Source organism: Suricata suricatta, chromosome 3 (assembly GCF_006229205.1).
Source record: "Suricata suricatta isolate VVHF042 chromosome 3, meerkat_22Aug2017_6uvM2_HiC, whole genome shotgun sequence".
In the NCBI taxonomy this organism is placed as follows: domain Eukaryota; kingdom Metazoa; phylum Chordata; class Mammalia; order Carnivora; family Herpestidae; genus Suricata; species Suricata suricatta.
In genome coordinates this window covers 166850196-166876190 of record NC_043702.1, presented here as the reverse complement: position 1 = coordinate 166876190, position 25995 = coordinate 166850196, and the positions used below count along the sequence as shown (strand labels likewise).

Genomic DNA, 25995 nt, shown 5'->3' with positions numbered 1-25995 from the left:
CACACAAAATTCCTTTCCTTTGTTACTCTGTTTCTACCTCCTCTTAACATCCAGGATCCAGAACCTTCCTCCATCAGGAGAGCATCTTCTCTTGGCCTTTTGCTCAGTTGCTCTCAGGCTGTTTGTACTCACTAGTCTTAGGAGGAAGAAGATAAAAACCAAACTAGCTGCCTCTCAAAGGCAGTGCTTCTTCCCACTGTCGCCAGGGGCGGTGCTGAGTCTCAGGTGGCCGTGCACAGCTTAGGCTCGGGCTGCCTAACTGTGGGATTTCCGGTCTCAGGACCCCCTCCCCCATTCCCCAGCCCCAACCCCCAACCACTTTCTTCCCGCAGCTGAGACCACCTCCCCACGGCACAATAACACACCCCGTGCTCCAGGCAATACCAACATCATATATATTATTTTATTATTCGCTCGTTCGCTTTCCACGGCAAGTGAAAAAATAAACCAATTATATGTACAGAGGCTTGGCGCGTTTCTCCAAGAACGTCCAGAAAGATCCCCAGCCCCTCAGATTGCCAAGAAGGGTTTCCTTGAACATCTGTACAAAGCCACCTATAAAAGTCGCACGTGTAGAAAGATTTCTTTATTGTAAGCATTATCACATTTTGGGGGACGGGAGAAGGGCGGGGCGGGAGGCGGAGGAACGTGTGCAGGGCGGGGGAGTGGAGGCTGCGGCTGTGGCGGGGGGCGGGCACGTGTGCAGGGCGGGGGAGGGGAGGCTGCGGCTGTGTGGGGGGGCGGGCCCGGCGTTCAGGTGATCTGCAGCGGGGTCTCCAACATCTCCATGAGGAAGGTGTCGATGGGCGTGTCCCCAATGAGCTTAAAGAAGAACAGGTGCTCCAAGCACTTCAGGCCGATGGAGCGCAGGGCTGGGAGGCGCAGCAGCAGCTTGGCGAACCTGCGGGGGCAGGGGGGAGGCGGGGAGGGCGTCAGGGGGGCGGGGAGGGGGCGGGGGATCGAGGCAGCTCCTCTAGTGTCCCCGACACCCCTGCATAGGAGAGCGAGCCTCAGCGATGGGCTCTTTAATTTTTTAATGTTTACTTGGAAGGAGAGACAGCGCATGAGTGGGGGAGGGGCAGACAGAGAGGGGGACAAGGAATCCGGAATCCAAAGCAGCTCCAGGCTCCGAGCTCTCAAGCTGTCAGCACGGAGCCCAATGTGGGGCTCGAACTCAGGGACCTCGAGATCATGACCTGAGCCAAGTCAAACGCTTAACCGAGTCACCCAGGTGCCCCTCACTGGACTTTTTAAAGGGGAAGCAGACCCCTGTGGCCTCTTGAGAGTGTTGTGAATTCTGTGCCCCGCAGGCGGGTCAGGCGGCAGGGCAGGTACTGGTGGTGCGGGCCCCGCCGAGAACCGAGCAGGAGGCACAGACGTGCTGGCCTGCGGCGGCCGGACCACGCGGGGCGCACCTACTGTGCGCCAGGCCTCCTGGGGGCTCTGGAACCCGAGGTGGGCGGGGGTGAGGCCGAAGCCGCCTCTCCTGCCACCCGCCCCCCACAGTCCGCCCAGTTAGCCGCTTTGTTACCAGTTCGCCAGCAGTTGCTGCCAACGCCCGGGTGTGCTTCCCACGATGGACCAGAGTGGGGGCCGAACATGGCGGTCTCCGCCCCGACACACACATGTGCAGGCACACTCACACGTTCTCACAGGTGTGTGTACATGCAACACAACCCCACCACTGTCACGCATGCACACACGTGCACACCCCCACACGTGCCCGACACACGTTATATATACATAGTCACACGTTCTCACATGGGCGTGTGCACATCACACTCACACACCCTGATACACACTCGCCCATACCTGCTTACACGTGTCACACATACACATGTGTGCACACATTAACACACACACATACATTCTCACGTGGGTGTGTGCACGTGCACACACACACCCTCGTACACACTCACCACACCTGCTTCGCACGTCACACATATACACACGCACACATGCTCATACTCACACAGGCCTCACACGTGTGAGTGTGCACACACAGCCCTCACGGCTCCCACTTGTACCCTCACATATGTGAGCTTGTGCACATGCACACACACCTGCATATCCTCACATTCTCCTACACTCTCATGTGCCCGCACATCCTCACATTCTCCTACACTCTCACGTGCCCACACACACATGCACACTTGTACTAAGGACCTTGGCTGTGAGGGTCACTCCTGCACGTCCTCCTGAGGCCCCTCCACTTGCTGTTTTCCAACCTGCCTCGGTGGCCCTTCTCCATCTCTCAAAATCTGCTTTTGCCAATAAAGTTTATTTTTAATGTTATTAATAATAACCGGGAAATCCAGTAACTCATAACTTCCAATAACTTCCAGTAAAAAGACAAGGACCGAAATCCTCTCAGTCCCTCTGGCCTGATGTCAGAGACTCTGCCCAGACTGTCTCCTCACTGAGGGTCACAACATCAGTTCATGAGGGACTTTCAAGTTGGGATTTTAATGCTCCCGGAGAATGTATGTTTCTATATTCATGCACCATGCAGTTTTAAAGAAATGGGGCAATAGAGGAAAAATAAAATGGTACCATCTGAAAAGGTAGGGATTACTTCTTTACCTAAAAAGTTAAAGGTCCTGGGGCACCTAAGTGGCTCCGTCGGTTAAGCCTCCGGCTTCAGCTCAGGTCATGATCTCACAGTTTATGTGTTTGAGCCCCTCATCGGGCTCTGTGCTGACAGCTCAGAGCCTGGAGCTGCTTCAGATTCTGTCTCCCTCTTTCTCTGCTCCTCCCCTGCTCAAGCTCTGTCTTTCTCTGTCTTCCAAAAATAAATAAATGTTTAAAAAATTTTTCAAAAAGAAAAATTAACATCTATGTACCGAGGCCAGCACAACCCTTCAGAAAGTTTTGATTCTAAAGCCCTGAAGGCATCTGCAGGCTGTCCCCAGGCAGGAAGAGAGGTTAAGGTAAAGGCTCAGCTCCTGGTCCTGACTCTACCACGGAAGCCTTTGTGGAATAAAAGGAAGGGGATGCCTTCTCTGTAAAGTTCAAGAGAGGCTGAGCTAGAACTCTGAAAACGCAGTGTTCAAGCTGAAGATTTACAACCCACAGAATGCTGCACACCCTTGGGGGCTGCTGTCTTCGCGGACGGCCCCTGACCTAGGAACTGAGCTGGGGACAGTGGAAACCAACGTGTCCATGAAGCGCCATCGCTCCCCCTTCCCCGGGGATGGATGCCGTGTGCCTCACCCACGTGCTCAGCACCCACAGCTGTCGAGGCGCCTGCGCCCCCCTGAGCCGTGATCCCCGCTTTGCTAGAGCAGGTGCCCTTCTGAAGAGTCTCCGTGGGGTGGCAGCTCACCACCAGGGAGCACGCCTGGCCAGCCATGTCTGCCCCTCCCACCACCAGTTTCTGCAAAGCAAAGCAGAGGTGACCAGCCTTCAGCACACTTACCTGCCTGCCCGGGGCCAAGTGACCCACCCTATGCACCTGCTCAGCCTCAGGGTGGTCCCCTTGGTCCAGGCCGTGCTGGACACACCCCAGGGACACGAGGGCCCCCCCCCCCCCCGCCTCTACAACCCCCCGCCCTGTACTCCCAGGTCCCGCCCCAGTCCGGCTGATGAGGAGGCAGCCCAGGCCCCTGGCAGTCCGGGTCCTCGGAAAACCCGCAGGTTCCAACGGTTTTAAAGCAACATTCAGCAGAAACAACCCTAATGTTCCACGAGACAATGACTAAACACATTAAGATCCGTCCACCCTCGGAAACATTACAGAATCACTGAAAATGGTAATTTTGTACTTTTCAGTATCTGATACAGTAGCTAAGATGACTGAGAGAGGAAAACAATACCCCAAACTAGGATTTCATGTCTGCAAACGCACGTTTCTCTGTACACGTGCATGCATGCATGAAAGTTCTGGAAAATATATACCCCCAAAATGTATGGTTCATTCTATTACCTACTTTATTTTTTAAATACTTTCCTTCCTTCTCATAAGAGGATGATCTGCTTTCACAATAAGAATAAAAAAGATCGGCTTGGTTTGGTTTAAGAAATAAACAACAGGACTTAGAGCCAATTCTATTAAAAAGATGAGTACGAGCCTTCTTGTTCCTGACGCCCTGCACACAGTAGGTGCTCAAAAATAACGTGCTCAAAAATAACGTGCTCAATGTTGCCTTCGAGCTAGGAGATTCGGTTGAAATCATCACGCCGTTAGCTCCCAGCGGCCAGGGCCGAGCTGATGCCGGCGGCCCTCCCTGTTGGCTGTAAAGCTCTTTAATCTCACCGATTGCAAGTGGAGGCGAGACTGCCCGGTGTCCACTGACACCCATCTCCCCTTCTTCCTTCACCTACAGCTGCCCCCATTCTCCAGACCCCTTTGCGGCTCGTGGGCCGAGTGACTAAGCCGCAGCCCATCCAAGTACGTGAAGGGCTGAGGGAGCTTTCCAGGGCGAGGTCCGCCCAGACAGCCTCTCCTTGTGTTCCTCCACTTCTTGCCCCTTCCATCCTCTGGATGCAAACCCAGTGTGGCTCTGGGACACGGTGGAGCCCCAAGAAGGAAGAAGCTGGATCTCCAAGCAGCGATGTGGAAGAGAGCCACCTCTCTGAATGGACCGCCCCCCCAGGGCTGACAGGTGAGCAAAAAATACATTTCTATCATGTTCAACTTCTGACGTCGGGAGGCCTGCCATCCCAGCGCAGGCTCGGACCACCCACGGCCTGAGAACGTGTCCTCCTGAAGGGCTGAAACCCACCCACTGGGAGTTACTCAGAGCCTCCGATAAAAAGCAGCTTAAACGGAAATGAGACTTCACAGAGGAGCAAAAGTCATGAGCGAGACTTCAGAGCAGTCATGTTAATCCAAAAACAAAACTACCGTCTTTTAAGGCAGCTTCGTCAGTTTTATTTTTGGATTTCTGTGGGATCCCAGGATCGCATTCTCTCTATTCGACTAGAGATAGCAGGGGCGCCTGAGGGGGCTCAGTCAGTTGAGTGTCCAGCTCTTGGTTTTGGCTCAGGGCATGATCTCGCGGTTTGTGAGTTGGAGCCCCACATCGGGCTCTGCACTGATCATGTAGGGCCTACTGGGGATTCTCTCTCCCTCTCTCTCTCTCCCTCTACTCCTCCCCAACTTGCTCTCTCTCTCAAAAAATAAATAAGTAAACATGAACAAATTATTTAAAAAATTAACTAGAGTTAGCAGAGGAGGAAAACTTTTGTTTACCTGTGCTTTGGGAGAAACATTTGAGAAAAGTCTTTTTCTTTTTAACAACTCAGGAATCCCTAAACTGGATGGTGGCCTCAGAGATCTTCTGACCAATGTCCTCCGCATCGTCCCACAGCCAGAACCAGCACCTCGCCATATGCCACACAGATGGCCGTGGGGGACAGCGGTCACGTCTCCTGGCTGCCACCATCTGTCTGCCCCTTCTAGCGCAGGGGCTCCCATGGGGGCGGGGCAGAGAGCCAGGCAGTGGCCCTGCAGAGCACAAGCTCCTTGAAAGTCAGACAGACCTGAGTCACCGCCCAGCCCCCCTGCACACCAGCTCTGTGATCCTGGCCAAGAGCCTTACCCTTTCTGAGCCCTGGGGCCTTGTTAGAAACTGGAGATAATGCCTCACTTGTGTGTTGCTTGTTCAGGCAACATTTACGACCTCTGTACTGCATGCCAGGCACTGCCTTGGGCTCTAACGCTGGGGCGGAGATTGGTGAACGGGACAATGTGGCAGCAGCTTTCGGCTTGTTAGAAAGATGAAAGGACATTTGAAAACCCTGTGCCACGTAGGCAGGGCAAGCACGAAACCCCCCGGCGGCCATTAGATTCTTCCCGCACTGTCTCACCTGCCAGGTTGTTCCGGATACTTCTGCTTCGTGTAGGCCTCCAGCGTGGCATAAACCTTCTCTCGAAGAGTCTCTACCTCCGAGGGGTTGGACAGACCCTTGGCATCTGAAAAAGTTGACTGATTTAGCCTCTGGTGACACATCTTGAGTGGACCCTTCCATAGAGAGTCCCCATCCACTCTGGCCTCTGCCCCAAGAGTCAGTAGGGTCACGCTGGATGGGGAACAACTGTGAAAGACACAAAGCTGGTCTGCTGGGGCCCCCAGCTCTCCCTCTCTGTGCCCAGCCCACTCAATAGACTCCTGAAGCAAATGCTTAAAACGCTGTTAATAGCCAAAGGCAGCCACTACTGACTCCAAGGAGGAGAGTTTTACTTTACCCGCTCATTCTAGAATGATTGACACATTTACTGAGTGCCTCCCATGTGCTTAGCACAGACTGAATGACGAGATGACGTACAAAAGCCAGATCCACTCACGTGCCACATCCGCTAACTAACCGCCTGACTCATGGGACGAAGCCTGTGTGTAAATTACCACGTAATTCTGAACGGTCATCTTGCCTGACCCCCAGCAGCATTGATGGAGCTGACCTCTTCCTCCTTCCTGAACCGCTGGTCTTCCCTGGACCACCGGGACATCACTCCTCTGCTTCTCTCCCTGCCCCTCACTGCCCTTCTCAGGCTCCTTTGCTGCCTCTTCCTTTGCTCCCCAGCCCCTACGTGAGGGTGCACCCCAGTGCCCACCTCTGCCCAACTTTAGTGACCCGCTACATGAGCTCACCCCTGTCTCAGAGTTTCCTGTGCCAGGTAGAGGCTGACAGCTCTTGAATGCGCATCTCTTGCCCTGACTTCTCCAAATCCCAGACTCATGAACACTGCCTTCCTGGCCATCTACTCTTGGATGTCTACTAAACATCTAAGATGTTTTTTAAGTAATAGTTTTTTTAAATATTTATTTATTTTTGACAGAGACAGAGACAGACAGACACCAAGCACCAGCAGGGGAGGAGCAGAGAAAGAGGGAGACACAGAATTGGAAGCAGGCTCTAGGCTCTGAGCTGCCAGCAGAAAGCCTGACATGGGACTCGAGCCCACGAACCATGAGCTCATGACCTGAGCTGAAGGTGGATGCTTAACTGACTGAGCCACCCAGGCGCCCCTGAGATTTTTTTCTTAATTTAAAAACACCCAGTGCGCATCCCAACAAGTGCCCTCCTTAATGCCCATCATCCATTTATCCCAATTCCCCCAACATGCCACCAGCAACCCCCAGTTTGTTCTCTATATTTAAGAGTCTTTTATGGTTTGTCTCCCTCTCTGTGTTTATCTTATTTTTGCTTCCCTTCCCCTATGTTCATCTGCTTTGTTTAAGTTCCACATATAAGTGAAAGCATACAATGTCTGTCTTTGTCTGACGGACTCATTTTGCTGAGCATAATATATTCTAGCTCCATCCACACTGTTACATATCTACCTGAGATTTCAATGTCCCAAGACAAAGTCCTAATTCCTACCCACCTACCCTTAGAACCCCATGGCAGCAAATAAAACTCCATTTTCCCTGTTACTCGGGAAAATGAAACAGAATTCTATTGAGCGCCTCTCTTTCACCCTCTATCTCTAATCCATCAGCAAACCCCACTGGCTTTGCCTTGAACTACATGCAAAGCCTGACACTTCCTACCGCGTCCTTCACCGTGACCCTGGGCCGCTGTCATCGTCCCCACTGGTTCCCACTTAGGCACATGCCACTCTCATTCAAGAGCTTGCAAGATGGCCCTCGGAGTAGAAACCACAAAGAATCAACTCTCTGCCCCGCTAAGGACAGGTTTCCGGGCCCTGCCTTCCCCGTCACAGCTGAGCTAGGGGACCGGGCAGGATGCGGGAGAGCGGAGCGCAGGAGCACGGAGGAGGGCCAACCACTGAGCAGTCACCTGGGTTAAACAGCACGATGGCACGCAGGCACCCCAGCTCCGACTTGTCCATCTGCATGTCTTTCATCTTGGAGACCAGCTCAGTCAGGACTCTGTCCACAGGAAGCAACAATGGGTGGTGAGAAAACCATGGGTGCCAGGCCAAGGGCGGATAAAAAACACAACCAGTATTTCTTACGTGCCCACCCCATTTTCTAGAAGATGCAGCAGGTAGTAGGGACACAGAGATGAAGAGGATGCCGTCCCTGAGCTCAAGGAGCTCACCATTTAATTAAAGAAACAGACCTGGAAACAACACGTGGCCACACAAAGCCATGAGCAAAGTCCAAGGAGATACGGAGGAGGAAGCAGTGAACTCCGACGCTGGGGGCAGGGCAGGGCTGGGTAGGCAGCCGAGAGGAGTTAGAAATCAGTAGGAATGCAACAGGCAAGGCAGGGCGAGGGTGCGGCATGTCTAGAGGAAGCCCAGAGGGTGGCCTCCAGAGAGGGGAGAAATCTCCAGATACCATGACAGGGGGCCGAGTCCGCCAAAGCCCGTGTTGGTCTCTGCATGAACCGTGTTGTGGGAAAGGGCAGGGAGGGGGTAGGACGTCTTGGGTGGACATGCACGTGGCCTGGATCCATTTACAATGGAAGGTGGAAACGGTCCACGGGACCCTGGCCCTGGGCACGGAGGCTGTTTTCAACCCCATCCTCGACTTTACCAGCTCCCCATACCCTTGCTGCACATCATTCGCCCCTACTCACTTCATTCATGTCTTTAAATCCCATGCCTTCATTTTCCTTCCATGCCACTTAAGGCACAGAATCCCAGACTGGGGTTTCTCTGCCTGACCCGGGGGAGGGGGTCTGCTCCTGTGGCAGTCCTTCCCCAAAGACCCTGCTACAGTGTCCAGCAAAAACCTCAACTCATCCTTCCCGACTCCTGGCATCTGATCCTGGCTGCTTATCGCCATCCTGGCCCCTGGGGATAAGCAGTTCAACCGCCCCCTCCCCCTCACCCCCAGGAGGTAACAGGTTCTCCCTTCTGCCCCAGCAACCGAGCTGGTGGCCCCCAACTGGCTCCATCTGCACCTCCGCCTCTCTTGGAATGCGCCTCTCATTCCTTGGTTTATGTTCCCATGTGTTCTGTGGTCTCTGCTTCTTGCCCCGGGCAGCCGTGTGGGTGGTCCATCCCACACCCCAGCACTGCCCACCGGTCCATGTGCCCACACACACATGTGTACCCGCGCCCACGCACGGAAGCAGAAGAGAGGCACCTGTCAAAGATGGAGCCAACCCCAGCGCTGTGGGCGCTGCTCCGGTGGACGTGTAAGCCCGTGGCCAGAAGAATGCCGTCCTGCACGGAGACCGAGCGGTGGGAGAAGGAGGCAATCAGCAGTTCATTCCACCCTGCAAGGAGGAGAAGGAAGCCTTGAGGGGAAACCGGCCGCCTTCTGGCTTCATCGATAATCATCCCAGGCATGTCTGGCCTTGCCCGCCCCCTGTCCCCCCCGCCCCCCCGCCCGTGTAACAACAGCAGAAACAGAAATCCGAGATTAAAAGCCACCCCAGACAATACAGCTAATGAGTAAAGAAACAGGATAAGACGGGGGTCCCCTGACTCATGGCCCTGCACATCCCCCACAGTCTCCCCAAGACAGCTCAGAATGGCAGCTTGAGGATAAGGACACTTCCCCACCCCCACCCCCAGCCAATCAACAAGTAACGGATTGAACATTTAACAGGGAGTAGTCAACCTGTTAGCTGCCACGGTGGAGAAAGCCAGGATACCTTGCAGCCTCTGCCCCCAGGACCTGACAGCCCAGCTTTATTTCCTTTGCGCTGTCTAGCAGCACCTAGCACCTAGCACCAAGCATGTCACTTTCAGTCAACACTCAGAGACTCTTCATTATCTAACAGGGATGCAATGAGGGGACTGGGTTCCAGTGCTCAGCCTATCTTTATGGAATTTCCCTGAGGGCTCAGTGACAGAGGAGAGAGGTGGCACATGTCAGCTGCACCATGTCCCAGAAATGGAAGCCGAGAGAGAATATAGCACACAGAATCTGCATACAGGAAGGGACCCTGGGGGCGCCCAGGGGGGCTCAATCTGTTAAGCATCCTACTTCGGCTCAGGTCATGATCTCACAGCTCATGGGTTCGAGCCCCGCATCAGGCTCTGTGCTGGCAGCTCAGAGCCTGGAGCCTGCTTTGGATTCTGTGTGTGTGTGTGTCTCTCTCTCTCTGCCCCTCCGCTGCTCATGCTCTGTCTCACTCAAAATAAGTAAACTTAAAAAAATAAAAAAGGAAGGAAACCTGAATAAATAAGCTTGAGCAAAAAAAAAAAACTTTGGCTTTTCTTATCTCACCTGTAAAATGGGAAAACCTCTATTTTCCAATTTTATAACACTGTTTCAGACCATCCTCAATAAAAATGACTTAACTGTATTGGAAAATTAAGTGAAAATTATAAAACCACAGTAAAATTTACACAGAGAAAGAGTCTCACCATCCATTAACAATGTTTCATTTGGGAATAAAAGTTTTGAGGGAGGGCCACCCAAACTTAAGAGTCTAATTTATATATAAAGAATAACCCCAGGGGGGTTACACGGCACACAGCTTGGATGGGGTACAGCCTCACTGGGTGACTTGTTTTAGGACCCAAGGGTAATTTCAAAATGGCAGCCCAAGTGATTGGCCCAAGGAAACCCAAGTCCCGATCTCCTTTACCTGCTCGGAGCAGAATGACCTGGTCCTCCAAGGTGAGGTCAGAGAAGTGGGGAATGCGCTTCGCCCATTCAACAAGAGTGAAAAGCTGCTTATCAGCAGCGTGGCATATGTTTGTGACTGGGTCATTTGTCTAAAAACAAACCCAAGGTCCGGTGAGTGGCAGATTCAAGGACGCTCGTCCACCCCTTGCCCATCTCCAGCCCAAGAAAGAAGTGGGAGGTGGGTGGAGGCCTGAGACCACTTACCGAGTTCTCCATATTCATGTCACCATAGGACTCCGTCTTTGGTTCAACAGCAAGCTCAGCTTCTAGAATCCTCTCCACAGGCATGTCTTCATGGCCTCTGCTGGCACATTCCGCCTCACTCTCGGCCCGCTCCCGGCTTCTCTGCCTTTCTTCTTGCACAGCTGCCACACGGGGGGACACACAGATGTTACCACACGCCCAGGACAACCATGGGAAAGCGAGTTACCTACCAGGGCTTCCGTTTCCTCATCTGTAACACAGGCACCCTCATGGTCCCAGACCAGAGGTGCTGTGATGTTGACAGATGGAACAAAGGAAGCAAAGTGATTGGCTTATGGGGGCGCAGACCTGTGGGGTTTGTGGTCTGCATCCAGCTCACTGTAGTGACCGGTCTAAATTAAAGTCTGCATTTAAAATTTTAATAACCTCTGATTCTGCCCTTTCTTTTAATGAGCCACGTTCTTGATCTCTCTTCAGTCTCCTGAATCTTCCCTCTACCTGCTACCTCTAAGAAGCTGCGGGCATGCAATAGTTAAGTGGCAAGGACATCACTTGGAAAACTCCCTCTGTCAGGTCCTATGCATCAGCCTTGGCATTCACGTCCCATTAGGTCTGCCCCTAATGCACCAGCCTGAACACAACATCACCTGATCTGACTTGTCAGGAAGGATCTTCAGGGAGCCATGAGGGTATTTAGTAAGTGAAGAGGTGGAGGAATGTCACCTAGATGACATTTCAGAATCAACGGCTGGTTTGGGGGGTGGGGAAGGGTAGATAGGCAGAGGTACGGACTGGAATCATCTCAGCCTCCCCAAACTTAGGGTCCTTTACCGAAGTTCGTTCTAGCCCTCAGAACCCTAAGCATCCATGCATTAGGATGCCAGGCAGACCCCCTTCCCAATTCTGTCCTGTTCACTGATAAACATTCTCTGTTGGGTTAGATTCCATAATCTAAAAAGCTGTGGTTCCCATCTTCTTATTCCCAGCATTAGGGAGCAAAATTCAATATTGGTATGTTTTTTTTAATCCCAAGAATCAATAAAATTATACTTGAAGCAGGTGGCTAATCCGGAACTCAGTGATAACTACTTCACTAGCAACTTCTACCCCTCAGTTTCTGTCCTTTCCTCCCTGGGGCCCACCCCCAATGGCACCTCCTACTCTCTGAGGGGGTAAAGAGGCACAAAGTTTATGGAATGAGCTGGAATCAGATGCTGGACATCCGGTTTGTCATGCAAGTGGTATGAGTAATCTTTCAAGGTAGGTCAGAGAAAGCTGTGACTACAAAAACACAACTCACACCCCCAAAGTCTCCAGTAGAGACACACCAAAATGCTTCAAGATGGGAATGATATTCAGTGGCTGAGATGGAGGGAGGGAAGGAGAAGAGGGAGAAATGGAAGAGAGAATAAAGGAAGGCAGTGGCAAAAAGAAGAAACAGAAGAGAGAGGGAATGAAGAGAAATTAGGAAAGAAGACAGGAAAAGTCATGCACTTTGGAATCCAAGCCTTTCACAAGATGGGCTCTACCACTTCTTAGCTAAGGGACATCAGACATATTACACAGCCTGCTACGCCTCAGTTTCCCTAATATAAAGTGGGGATTGTCATACTTGACTGAGATCGTTAAGTGAGGATTAAATGAAATAATTACAAAAAGTTCCCCCCAGAAAGGTAGCTATTGTCTCTTCCTTTTGTCTGTCTTTGTGCCCTTGGATTTGTCTCTGTTCCTCTCTCCATCTCCCCTCTGGATATCCCCTCCATCTCCTAGTTTCTCTTCCTCCCTCACCCTTCCTTCCTGTCCACTCTGTTAGTCTTCAGTCACTGAAAGCATACAGCACATATGCATTTTTATTATCAGCTGGATTTACTGGTTGAAGTTGAACACTTATGGTATTAATTTCTTTAAGGTAGGTTAATAGCCTTCTATTTGTCTTTATTTTAAAAGACATAGAGAAGCAAACTCAGTGAAGTTGCTCCCAAGATCCTCAATTGATTTCTTCTACAGCTTTGCAACACAGAAGGAGAGTAACCTTCAAGCTTCAAAGAAAATAACCTTGGCTTCTGGGAATTAGTTTCTAATTCCAATCTTGCCATTAACCAAGAGATCCTTTGCTCTTCCTCTCTCCACTCTGTGCCATAAATCTTACTGTCCTAGAAAAGGAGTCATATATCTGTTGCTGGAAGAAACCTATGACAGAGCAGACATTCTGAGTCTGAGCTACAACATACTTCAGGACATATCCAGGGGACGCTGGGTGATCTAACATGGTACCCAATTCCTGCCTTGCAACAGAACTTTATCCATTATCCTAACATGTATTTATTGTACATGCTGTAGGATAGCCAAAATTTCTTGAATTTTCTTCTCTGTCAGAAATTATGCTCAACACTTTATACAGATGATATTTCATTTAATCCCCATAATCATCCTCTCAAGGACTGTGAGCCACAGAATAGTTACGTAACCTGCCAGAGGTCATAGAGCTAAGAAAACATGGCGACAACATGTAAACCCAGGCTGATGGCTTTCTGAGCCTGCCTCTCACCACCCTGTACCACCTCCAAGGCTCTGGGCTAGTGGTACTAATAAAGACCACACAGGGATCATGGGAATGTCAAATACTACCCACTAACTGCCTCAAAAATAGTGCATTATGTTTCCAAACTATATTAAATGATGAGATAGCATGGAAATAGACTTCCACTAAGATGCCTGAGGATTGTTTGGTGACCTGGCCGCACTGTAAACTGAAAAGACATACAATGTACTGACGCTGGCTGGTCTCTCTGAATGAGGAGGCTGAGTCTGATTACGGGCCATGCCGATAACCCCCGAAGACCACAGACTACACCGGTCTCAGAGGATCTGCAGCAGCCCCGGGTTATAAAAGCCCGGAGAGAGGACTCAACCAGCAACCTTCCCCAGGGAGGATTAGGGGTGAGGAGCCAGCTCCTCCCAGAAAGGCACTGACGCTCCATCCGGACCCGGAAACCAACTCGAAGACTTGCTTCCCAGCACTTGGAAGCGCCAGGGAGGGGGTCCGGTTGGGGGACCATCCCCCGATTTCCAGGGCAGGACGGGGCAATGCGGAGGAGAAGGGTGATGCCGCTCGCTGTGCTCTGGGGTGCAGCTTGCCTACACAGGGGCCCCTCAGCCGTGGTCCCCGAGACCTCATGCGGATTCACATCGCGATCGAACGCAACCCAGCCTCCCGCGGGGGCACCGGGGCCTCACCTTCCCTCTTCATGCCCATCACCAGGCACTTCTGGTAGCGGCAGTACTGACAGCGGTTCCGCTGGCGCTTGTCGATGAGACAGTCTTTATTATCACGGCAGGTGTACATGAGGTCTTTCCGGATGGTTCTCTTGAAGAACCCTTTGCAACCTTCACAACTGTACACACCATAGTGCTTTCCTGCTCACGGGGGCAAAAAATGAATGCTGCAGAGACTGTCCTTGTGTTTCTTTGGATCTTTCATTCAAAAGGGTCCCTGGGGCCTCCCCCCACCCCCTCCCCGGGGAAGCTAGCACATCACCTAAAACACCAGGGGGCACAGCAGAGAGTATCCGCGGAGAAGGCAGGCTTGATCCCAGGAAGGAAACCAAGGCAGAGTAAATGTGCCTTCCCAGCAGAAGGCACTCTCTGGAATGGCTCCTTCCAGAGAACATTAACGGAAAAGTCCTGACCCAAGATTTTGTTTACATTGATTTTATTAAGGCAACTCTTGTGTTTAGTTAAGCAAAATGTTCTGTCTCCATTCAAGACGTTAGTATACATAATAAAGAAAAATATTTATGCTTGTTCTGTATTTTCGAGCAGGGGAAAGAAAACCTCAGCTTTCCCAGTATTTCCCCATAATTGAGCCCCAAGGACATGGGAGCCCCGTGCCTTCACAAGAGATGACGAACTGGAGTTATGGATTTTCTAAATGCTACTGCCTATTGGAGGAATAAATTATTATATGATCTCTATAGAAGAAGGCTTATGACATAAAGATCTTGGGGCACACCTGGGTGGCTCAGGTAGTTAAGTGTCTGACTCTTGATTTGTCTCAGGTCATGATTTCATAGTTCATGAGTTCGAGCCCTGGGTCAGGCTCTGTGCTGACAGAAAGCAATTAAAGAGGGGCGCCTGGGCAGCTGAGTCAGTGAAGTGTCCGACTTCACCAGAGATCATGATTATGCGGTCATGATTATGCAGGGCACCATCTCTGGGACCCTCACTGTGTGGGTCACCCAAGAGTGACATCTGCCGCCACATGTACCTGAGGATCTGTCCCCGCAGATGGCACAGATGTGTTTAACCAGAGACCCGGGGCTGGTCGACGGGTAGTTCATGTTTCCAATCCCGGGAAGCCCGGGTAAGGGCTTGATGTCCTCTGAAATGCTGACGTTGTTGACCACATTTAGCTGCAAGAGAAAACACACAATAAAACACAGAGCCAGGGCACCCCAACGCCTGAGACCAAAAGCAACAGGGGCATCCTCAGGGGGGCAGGGGGGACAAGTTCTATTTCAAGACGCAGTTTCCAAGTACAGAGTATCCAAAACTGCCCATGGGGGATATGAACTTAAGGGAGGGTGGGGAGAAAGGGGCACAGAGGAGCCAAGTCACTTCTAGACACCAAGACGCAAATCAAAAATCACAGCGCATCATCGGAGTGCTCTGCTTTTACTCACCTTACTCATGTGTTTTGTTAGAGCTAGAAACCCACCTGGGACACACTTCAGACATGCTTAGGACAAGCCAGCTGTGTGGTTTTAGATTCTGTAATACTACTGACTGTCCATTCAGCAGTGCTCCGAGAGGGGCTATGGCTCTGAGGCAAAAGGTTTAGACTCCCAGAGACCAAGCAAAAAGTGCAAATCCATTCATTTAGTCAATCAACAGACACTCACTGAGTATTCGCCATGCAGGCACTGTGCCAGGCACTGGGATACAAAGGGAAGGTCTAAAAATGCACACTCTTAAAATTTTTTTTTAAACTCGCACACTCTTAAGGAGTTTACCGTAAAACGGAAGAGATGATGTGTGTAGTGGTCATCTAAAGGAACCCACAGAGATACCAAACCAAATGTCCAAATTATTCCAGTAGCACCAAAAAAGTTGGGCAGAAAGCCCCAGATCATGGTATTGAACCTGAATGTATGAACCAGACCATCTTCCTGTGAAACTGGAAAATCCGTACAGTCAGAGACTAGCTGCTTTGTCTCCCCATGGCTGACTCCCAGGGAAGTCAGTGTGTTTGGGCGGCTGTAGAAATGACTCTTCTGTGTCTCCTATCCCTTGTCCTTTATCACACATTCACATTAGGTCCTCACCACCGCCACCTCCAAGTCTCCCAGTGTCCAGGAGATCACCAAGAAGCCGCTAAGTGTTCCAAATTCATCAAAGAAATCTTAAGTGAACATGACTAGGTCATCCAATTAGCGGAAGTTCTCAGCGCCCATGCGCACAGCGCAACAGTCTAAGCACCATGAAGGGAGCTATAACACCTAGAAGATCCCTCCTCCCTCAAAACTGCACATTCTCATGAAGAGGCAGGATGTGTGCAAAAATGAAAAACGCTTAGTTAAATAAATGCAAACAAAGGTGGCGGGGAGTATGTTTAAATGTCCAGCAGAGGCACCTGCTATGGACCCGGGAGTTTTAAGGGAGATTCCATGGACTTCTGTACGGTTTCAGTGAATTTCAAGTCATCCTGTCTCACCGAAGCGACTGTGATTCCCAAACTAAACCGAAGGGAGGATTCATTTCTCTATTCAAGACTTTTGGGACAGAAGGAGTGATCAATAAAACATAAAACACAACACAGCCTGAGTGAGGTTCCTTTTAAATTTACCAGCTTTTCAATCCACCAAGCAAATATTTACTGAGCCCAGGAGGTGGGCAGAAGCTCAAGTCAAGTGCTATATAGGATGCAGAAAAGACAAGACAGTCTTCGACTCCTTGCTCTGAAGTCAAAGTCACCAGGAATTTTTAAAAATTAATTTGTAGGAAGGATGAAAACACACAGGGGACTCTCTCCCTCTTCCTCTCCCCTCCCCGCTTTCTATACAAGGGAAGGACAGGACATCTAGAACTTGTATCCAGTATTTGGCTTTGTTTTGGGGTCATACGGTGGTTCTCACCCCTGGATGGACACCGGGGAGCTTGGAACAAAGACTGACACCAGGGCTCCACACCCAGAAACTTTGAGTCATTGGGTCCAATGGCCACTGGTACTGAGCTCTCTTCAGGTTTCCTGGGTAATAGTAATGTGTGGCCAGTGCTCAGAATTACCGGGATGGGGGAGAAAAATGGCGTGGGAGTCCCACGGAGCTGGAACCAACTTGCAGCCTGCCCTTATCGACTGCATAACGTCAAAGAAGTTACTGGTCTTCTTGGATCCTCAGTTTCTTTATCTGGAAAATGAGCCTAGGAAGACCTAGTTTACAGAGTCGCCGGGAGGATTCGATGAGATAATGATGTAAAATCCCCATCACAGTGCCTGGCACACAGCAAGGGTCTAATAATTGTGGCCCTTATCATTCCCGTAAAATCTGGTTGGTCAAGACAAGAATTCTTGTGTTTATTATAAGCCAACAGTCTATTGGGTGCTAGGAATTCTGTAGTAAACAAGTCCACATTCACCAAAGGGGTTAAATGATTCCATTTCTTGGGTGGTCAGAACATTATTTAATGCTGTCATAATACTACATGATCATTCCTTCAGCTAAGGGACATATTTAGATGTGTCTTTACTTTTTAAAAACATTTTTAATGTTTTATTTATTTTTGAGAGAGAGAGAGAGACACACACAGCATGAGCAGGGGAGGGTCAGAGAGAAAGGGACACAGAATCTGAAGCAGGCTCCAGGCTCTGAGCTAGCTGTCAGCACAGAGCCCAATGTGGGGCTCGAACCCATGAACCATGAGATCATGACCTGAGCCGAAGCCGGACGTTCAACCAACTGAGCCACCCAGGCGCCCCTAGGTGTGTCTTGATTTTTAAGAAATTAGTTGAGGGGGTTTCTGTCGATGTAAATTCGAGGCAACAAGTTTTCTTGAGTGCCTCACCGACACAGGTGTTACCACTCAGATACACCCATGAAATAGAAACATTTTAGGAAGCATTTGAGCTGACTGAGGAGGCCATGTCCCCAAGTCCTCAGAGGGAGAAGAACGAGCATGGGCATGAGGAGAGGCCACCATCACCTAAGGCTCAAGAGGCGCCCATTCCATGGCCTGGAACCAGCCCTGTTCCCTGCAGCCCACAGCGGTCACAGAACAGCAGGTACCATGACTGCCGCCAGCCCTACCTGTCCACAGAAGGCTCACTCGGCCACTCACTGCTCTCTTGATCCTCACAATAACCCTAGGAGGTCATTCCATTTTCCAAATGAGGAAACCGGGCCTTCGATCAGTTTGTTTCTTTCTGTATCTGTTCAGAAACACCGTGGGGATCCCAAAAAAAGGGGGACGCCGGGCCTGCCTCAAATAACTGGCCATTGCCGAGATTAAAACTCAGCTGGGCTGGCTTAAGGAGGAAAGACCCCAAACAAGGGAGATGTGGGGAGGGCTTCCTGAAGGCAGTGGCCTTGGAGCTAGGACTTGACTGCCTTTAAAAGTGGGTAAGATTCGGACAGGGCCAGTCATGGGTTGAAGGCTCTGAGAGCCAAGGCCTGGAGGGAAACCCAGGGGTTCCCATGGGGTGCAGGGGTGGGAGGCAAGTCTGGGGGGCTGGGCTGTGGCAGAGCCTGTGGCCTGACTGCCCGGCTAAGGAATGCAGATCTAATCTTGAGAAGCAATTAGGAGCAGCCTTGGGAGGTTCTGGGCTGAGGAATGCTGCTCTGAAACTCTGCCTCGGGAAATAAATGAGGGAGCGGCAGGAGGCAAGTGCTGCAGAAGTTCGGCAGAGAGAGACCCCCCCGCCCCCCCCGCCCCACCCCCAGGCTGCCCGAGGTGCCTGGTCGATTAGGTGCCAGGCTAGCGGCCAGAGCTCCAGCGCTGGGCTTCTGGATCACTCCTCCTTTCCCACAAAGTCTGTCCCGCTGTGGCAGGTGGTTCTCAGAGGTCCTCAGGCCCCTGGCCCCCCACCTTGATGAGGAGCCCACTGTCTCTCCGCTGGGGGCCAGCAGCCCCTCTCTACCCCTTCTCTTCCTGGGTCAGGGGAGGGTGGGGGCGGGGCAGAAGGGCGGATACTGCCGGCCTTAGGCCTTCGTCACTGGCCTCTTTGCTGGCCTGGAGGGCGAGGGTAGGTGGGATGGAAGGCACCTGCCAGTGTGCAAACCCATTAGCTGCCTGGCCCCCCGAACCCCCCCGCCTGGCTGTCTGGTTGCATTAGAAGCCACTCCGCAGAAGTGAGCACTTTAGAGCAGGGATTCGCCAGGCGGCTGGCTGCTCCCCGGGAAGAGTGGAAGCACACTTGACCAGCCTGGCTTCCACTTGCAGACTTTCAGCCAGGGACCAGATGCTTCCTGGGTGCCCTGGAGCCGTCCCGGAACATCAGGTCCCACATTTCTGAGCTGCTCTCAGCCAAAATTATCCCCCTCAATGCAGATACGTGGCTGGCCGGCCAGGTCACGGGCAGGCACTCTTTTTCTAGGGAGCTGACTCTGGGCGGGAAGGCGGGGCGCTTCTTTATTTTTGTATGTTTATTTATTATTGAGAGACAGAGCATGAGCGGGGGAGGGCAGGGAGACACAGAATCCGAAGCAGGCTCCAGGCTCTGAGCTCTCATCACAGAGCCCGACGCAGGGCTCAAACTCACAAACCGCGAGATCATGACCTGAGCTGAAGTGGGACCTTAACCGACTGAGCCACCCAGGCGCCTTGGTGCTCTTTAAAATTAATGAAGATCTTGTCATGAGGAGTAAGGGGCCTGCACCTGCTACAGGGGAGAGGAGTCCTGGGTGGGTGGACACCGGCCACTTCTCACTGCGGGATCGTGACTGGGTCACTGAGTTAGAGACCCGTTACCTCATCTACTGACAAGATCGGTGGTCTTTCCAACTCAAGTGTGTGTGGGGTGCAGGGCAGCAGGGAGGGTGAATAAGAAGGTTTCAGTCCCCCCCCCCCCCGCCCCCGTTCACCCACACCTGTTCGTATTTAACTTACACATTAGGGGGCACTTGGGTGGCTCAGTCGGTTCAGAGACCAACTGGCTTAAGTCATGATCTCACGGTTCGTGGGTTTGAGCCCTGCGTCATGCTCTGTGCCAACAGCTTGGAGCCTACTTGGGATTCTCTCTCTCTTCTCTCTCTCTCCACCCCTCCCCCATCCATGCTTTTTCTCACTCTCAAAATAAAGAACCTTTAAAAATTTTTTAAAAAGAAAAAAAAAAAAGAAAGCATTAGCCTTCCAAACATGCTTTCTCTTGGAGAAAAGACTTCATGGCTTAATTATTTTTTAATCATTAAACAAGATGATCTTTAAGGTCTGTTCTGACTCTAACATTTGGAACTTTTATCATTTAAGTATTCTGTATAAAAATCTGAAAGGATAGTAATTCGGTTATCAATCACTACTGGGGCAGAAATGATCAGGGACAGAACCCGAGTCTGAGAAAGAGATGGGGGCCTTCCAAGGACGCTCAGGGCTTGCGTCCAAATGCAGGTGACAGGTACACACACACACACCACACCCCACACACACACCACACACACACACACACCACACACACACACACACACACACACCACACACACACACACACCACACACCACACACCACACACACACACACACACACACACACCACACATCACACACACACACATACACACACCACACACACACCACACACACACACACCACACATCACACACACCACACACACCACACACACACCACACACACACACAGACACACACGGAGTCAGGAAAATGTGGCTTCGATCATTTTGTCTGAAAGCCACATAAATAACTTCCCAACTACATATTTGGTGTTTCTGGAAATCGCTCTCTTGACTTAACTACTCCCCAGAGCAGGGACTGATTCTTTTTCTTTCTTTTTTTTTTTAAGTTTTATTTGTTTAAGTAATGTTTACACCCCACGTGGGGCTCAAACTCACAACACAGAGATCAAAAGTCACACACTCTGCTGACTGGCCCAGCCAGGCGCCCCACAGCACCGATGGATCCTTATAATTTTTTTCACTTCCAGGGCCCAGTTCAATGAATGCTTATTGAAATGAATTTTTCTAGAGCCTCTCAGCACGAGAGTACCCGAAATCAAAGATCCCATAGGGGTAGAATATAAATCACTGAGGTGCATAATATTACCTAGGTATAATTAATAATAATAATAATAATGCCACCTTACTGCCATAGAGCACTGAAGAAGTGATTTTTCAAACCCATAGTACCTGGAACGTTCATAAGTATCAGGGTAGGGCAGCCAGGGAAAGGTGTGTACCCCGAAATAGAGAAACGCGAACTGAGATAGACATTAAGCTTAAGTGGTTTGCAAAAGGCTACATAGTCCCCACCTGCGCAGTATCGGTTCGGTTCCCTTTACTCCTCACGAATGAAAACCCAACAAGAGCAGAAAGAGAAGCTCAAACACCAGACCCACAGGGCAGGAAGGGGAGACGCTGTCTGCTGCTTCCACACCAGAGCAGCCCTTCCCCTCCCCCCCCAAACTGTACTCACCCTAGACCCAGGTCACCAGAGGAACACATTTCCTGTGCAAGTCCCACTCAGACCCATCCTGGGCGAGGAAGGCGGGATGCATAGACGGTCTATCCAGATGGTTCAGGGTCCAATCCACCGCAGCTAACACCTAGATGTTCTGTGGCATCTGGTTAATTGGGCAAAATGTGCCCGCCGTGTCCAGAGCCCGAGCCCACGACACCGTTCAGTGTCCCGGGGCTGCTGAGCTCCCCCAGAGCCTGGCAAGCTTAATATAGCTTCTGGAGTGAAACTTGGCCTCGGCCTGCACACACAGCCCAGTTGGCCAGGACTAGCGCTTTCAGCTGACCTTTCAACCTCAATCCCTCTGTACAGACATACAGTCCAGGAATAGCGAGCGGCCCTGAGCTCACACCGCCATGGAGCTGAACGTGTCGGCCAGGTTTGGCTCAATCAGACCGGAGCATGGTTGCTAAAAGCAGCCTTGAAGGATGGTGCCTGGCCCACTCCCCACCCACAGGCCCCATCACTGTCTATCACCTCTCCCTGTCTCACTTCTTCGCAGATAGAATGATTGCTCCATGAAACCATCTCGTTCATTTGTTTGGTCTTGGTCTCATTGCTGTGAGAGTAATGTCCTCAGCCACCTTGTCCCGTGCATATCCCTAGACCCTACGATAGTGCCAAGTACCACTGGACGCATCGTCGGTCCTCATGAGTCGTTACGTGAATGAACTGGAATGCCTTTGCAAGAGTTTCCTTTCAGCCCAGAACTTCAACGTGTCCTTCTGTCTCTAGCCTACTGGCTACAACCTGCTTTCCTGGGGTCCATTCACCAGGAAGAACATGAATACACAAATCTCTTCAGGGTCTCACATTCCAAAGGCTACATGTCACCAGCTTTACTGGCCACTGTAGGTGAGAGTGGCATAAATACCTGCCCATCCCCACAGCCATCTGGTCCCCAATCCTACCCTGGAACTCATACCTGGGAAGTTCAGGAGTCCCTTTGTTCTGCTCATTCAGTTCTGCCCTTGCACCTACCATAGCCCACAAGACTCCCCCTGCCCTGAAATTTACCCACATGAGGTGCCACCACCCCCCCCCGATACCGCTTAGGAGCACTGATTAGTCATCTTTTTTTTAAGTGTATTTATTTTGAGAGAGAAAAAGAGCATGTGAGCAAAGGAGGTGCAGAGAGAGACAGAATCCCAGGCAGGGTCTGTGATGTTAGTACAGAGCCTGATGTGGGGCTCAAACTCAAGAACCATGAGATGGTGACCTGAGCCAAAATCAAGAGTCGGACACTTAACCAACTGGGCCACTCAGGTGCCCCTGATTAGTCATCTTTCAATCCTTGGCAGCCAACGGAAGATCTCTGGGTCACAGATCGAGTCAGCACACACCACAGCAGCAGGTGCACACAACATCATGAACACAGAGTGGGGGTCAGGACAGCTGGGCTTGAACCTGTGCTCTGTTGCTGACTGGCTATGTGAGGCTGGATGTGTCACTTGAGCTGAGCCTTGTTACTTCATTTGTAGGACGGGGACTTAGACAGAGTTAGTGGTTCTCAGCTGGGCTTTTACCAGTTCCCCAAGGGCCAAGATATGGGATCAGAGAGAGACATACACTTAGAAGAAGACCCCGTAGGTGAAACCATCAAATGACAAATTGGGGTGCAAAGGGCCAGCTAGATGTGACCCATGGAGTACATTGCTTGGCCCGTGCAAGCTTCATATCTTTGGAATTGGAATGGCTTCAAGGGAAGGGGGCAGCTCCCTGCAGACCCTACCAGTCCCTCTGACCTATGGCACCTGGCCATGGCTCCCACAATCCCACTTTCAATGACCCCCCCCCCCAGGGTCTTCTCCAGATTCTCAAATCCCTAGATCAATAGATTTCTGGAGCCGTTACTTGCTCTAGAGCTCTGTGACTCCACATGGCTTTTCTTTCAGACCCTGAGCACATGGAGCCTCTTGAAAGGGATGGTCTGAAGTTCTCCCCATGGTAGAAAGAAAGACTGGCCCAACAGGAGTTCTGCCTCCTCTCCAAAACTATAAATCCCAAGGAAGCTTCAGGACCTACTAATTCTGCCTCTAGATGTGATGGCAGTTGGGGTGAGATGGCATCAGCCAAAAACTGAGATGCCCATAAGTGGAGAACATGGTGGATGGGATTATTGCTCCTAATTCTTCATAGCCTTTGCACTGTGTCCCTGCACTACCTCCTGTTAAAACAGGCACAGCCAGGAGGAACCAAGATGGTGGAGAGGAAGGGAGCTCTGTAAACTTCATCTGCCCCATCTATTGAACTGAGAAGGACATCACTCTCATCTGCAAAAGCAGAAGGAGAAAATACAGACTCCGGAAAGAAGACAACCTTAAAGATACCTGACTGAGTGAGAACTGGGGAAATTGGAAAATGGGCCAGCCTGAGACGGGCAGGGGAGGTGGGAGCCCCAGCCCAACATGGGGCAAGCGCGCAGAGTCCCTGAGAGACAAAGGGAAGAGACAGAGAAACTGAACACACTCACAGTACTGTCTCTGGGGAAGAGATAAAGAGCATTTAACCAAGCTCGGAGAGAGAAACTCTCACTCCATATATAACTGCTGGGTAGCCCAAATACCGAACCCAGGTGGCACAAGGGAAAGAACAGCTTCCAGTCCTGTGCCATCTTGGCGGGGAGTCGGCGGCCGGGGCCAGGGCACCAGGAATGCTCACTTCGACCTCAGCTGTGGGAGTGGTAGCACGTACCTCATTTCCATGGCACATCTCGTCTCCAGCATTGACCCCGCGAATCCTGAGTCTCGGGTGCCAACAGGGAAAAAATAGCCCCCACCTCAATGCGATCCCAGCAGGGAGTTGGTGGGGGTGGAGGCCAGGTTTGCGCTTAAGCTGCAGGAGCTGCAGGAGTGTGCAGCTCATTTCCAGCAGCACCCAGCCCCTCGGCGGCGGCGGCAGCAGCAGCAGTGCGAATCCCAGCCAGCACCAAGAGACACTGCTCCCTCCCGCTAGGTGATCGCGATCCCAGTTGGAAGCTGGGAGTCCACCACGTGGTGTCTGTGAGGGCGGGCACTACACCTCCTGCTGCGCACCTCACCTTAGGCAGGGGCAGTGCAAATCCCGGCCTGAGCCAAGAGACACTGATCCCTCCCCCTAAGAAGCCAGCTGCCAAAGCAAGTACATCTCATCTGTGGTAGCATAAAAGTCATGGACTAGGGCTTTGAACCGAGGCGGGCCTAGAAAATACAACCTGGCTCAGCTGGAGCACAAGGGGATCGGACTCATTAGAGTGGCCTACAGTGCTCAGCTCCAGCGGAGTGTGGCATGCCGCCATACTACTCTCTGCAGTCACCAAGGTAGAGCCTCTGATAGCAGCCCCAAGATCTACTACTACTAAACCATGCCTATCCGGAAGGGGGAGCTGCTGCTTTTTTTCCCTCTTTTTTCTTTTTATTTTGTTACTCATCTTTTATTATTATTACCTTTTTTACTTAAAATTTTTTTTTTAAATTTTACTCCTTGTTTTCCTTTTTCCTTCCTCCTTTTTTTTTTCTTTCTTGCAATCCAGATATATTCTCCTGTATCTCATCCTTATCTCTCCCCTCAACTGGTCATACACTTTTAGACTGTCCATTGTCCTTCATTGTCTCTGACCCCCTTTATTTTATTTTATTTTTTTCTTCTCTTCTTTTCGCCTCTTTCCTCTCCATTTCCTTTCTTTCCTTTCCCCCTTTTAATTTGTTTGTTTGTTTGATTTGTCTGTGCGTTTGTGTGCTTCTGTTCCCTCTGTGTTTGTCTGTCTGTTTTCCTTCTTAGGGCTACCCTAAGAAACAAGCCAAAGTGTGCATGACGGCAAGTCCCAAATATCACTGAGTAGGGAAATAAAAAAGTCAAAGGCACAACAAGAGAAACTGCGAGGCACCATTAAAAGAATATTTCCTGAAATGACAGGCCCTGGACAGTCAATAAGCCTCTTTTAACAGAGCAATATTAACAGGTGCACAGTGCACAATGAGCTTTTTAAAGCTGACAAGAGACAGAAAACTAGCAAAAATGACAAAACGAAGGAACTCTCCCCTGAAGAACCTCCAGAAAGAAGTCACTGCCACAGAACTGCTCAAGGCAGATCTAGACAACATACCTGATCAAGAATTTAAAAAATTTGTCATAAAATTAATCGCTGGGGTTGAAAAAAGCATCAAAGAAGCAACTGAGACAATGAGTAGGCACTTTGAAAATAGGTGTCATGAGTTTAAAAAGTCTATAAACGAGGTGAATAATAAAATGGAGGCAGCCACCTCAAGGATTGACGAGGCAAAGAGAAGAATAGGTGAATTAGAAGATACAGTTATAGAAAAAGAGGAAGCTGAAAAAAAGAGAGAGAAATTGATCCAGGAGCAGGAAAGGAGAATTCGAGACTTGAGTGATACAATCAAATGGAACAACATCCATACCATAGGAATTTCTTAAGAGGAAGACAGAAAGGTCGTGAAGGGATACTAGATCAAATTATAACTGAGAATTTCCCAAATCTGGGAAAAGAAATAGATATTAAATTCAAGAGGCACAAGAACCCCCTTAAGACGTAATTTGAATCGACCTTCGGCACAAAATATCATAGTGAAACTGGCAAAATATAAAGATAAAGAGAGAATTCTGAAAGCAGCT

The 25995-nt window shown here is 50.6% G+C and overlaps 1 protein-coding gene across 2 annotated transcripts in view; it reads right to left on the bottom strand.

Moving 5' to 3' along the window:
• Window positions 1–381: 381 nt before the first annotated feature.
• The window catches only part of RXRG (retinoid X receptor gamma), a 49079-nt gene continuing 23465 nt past the window's right edge, over window positions 382–25995 (bottom strand). The window contains exons 1-9 of one of the 2 annotated variants that reach the window (XM_029933190.1): window positions 21343–21551; window positions 14974–15118; window positions 13944–14123; window positions 10707–10867; window positions 10462–10591; window positions 9006–9138; window positions 7747–7838; window positions 5812–5917; window positions 382–901 (exon numbers count right to left, since the gene is read on the bottom strand). In XM_029933190.1, the coding sequence (XP_029789050.1) occupies window positions 754–901; window positions 5812–5917; window positions 7747–7838; window positions 9006–9138; window positions 10462–10591; window positions 10707–10867; window positions 13944–14123; window positions 14974–15046 (1023 nt within the window). In that variant the 5' untranslated portion in view covers window positions 15047–15118; window positions 21343–21551 and the 3' untranslated portion in view covers window positions 382–753. Of the gene's footprint in view, window positions 902–5811; window positions 5918–7746; window positions 7839–9005; window positions 9139–10461; window positions 10592–10706; window positions 10868–13943; window positions 14124–14973; window positions 15119–21342; window positions 21552–25995 lie in introns of those variants that run through there. The other variant, XM_029933189.1, reaches the window with a different exon arrangement.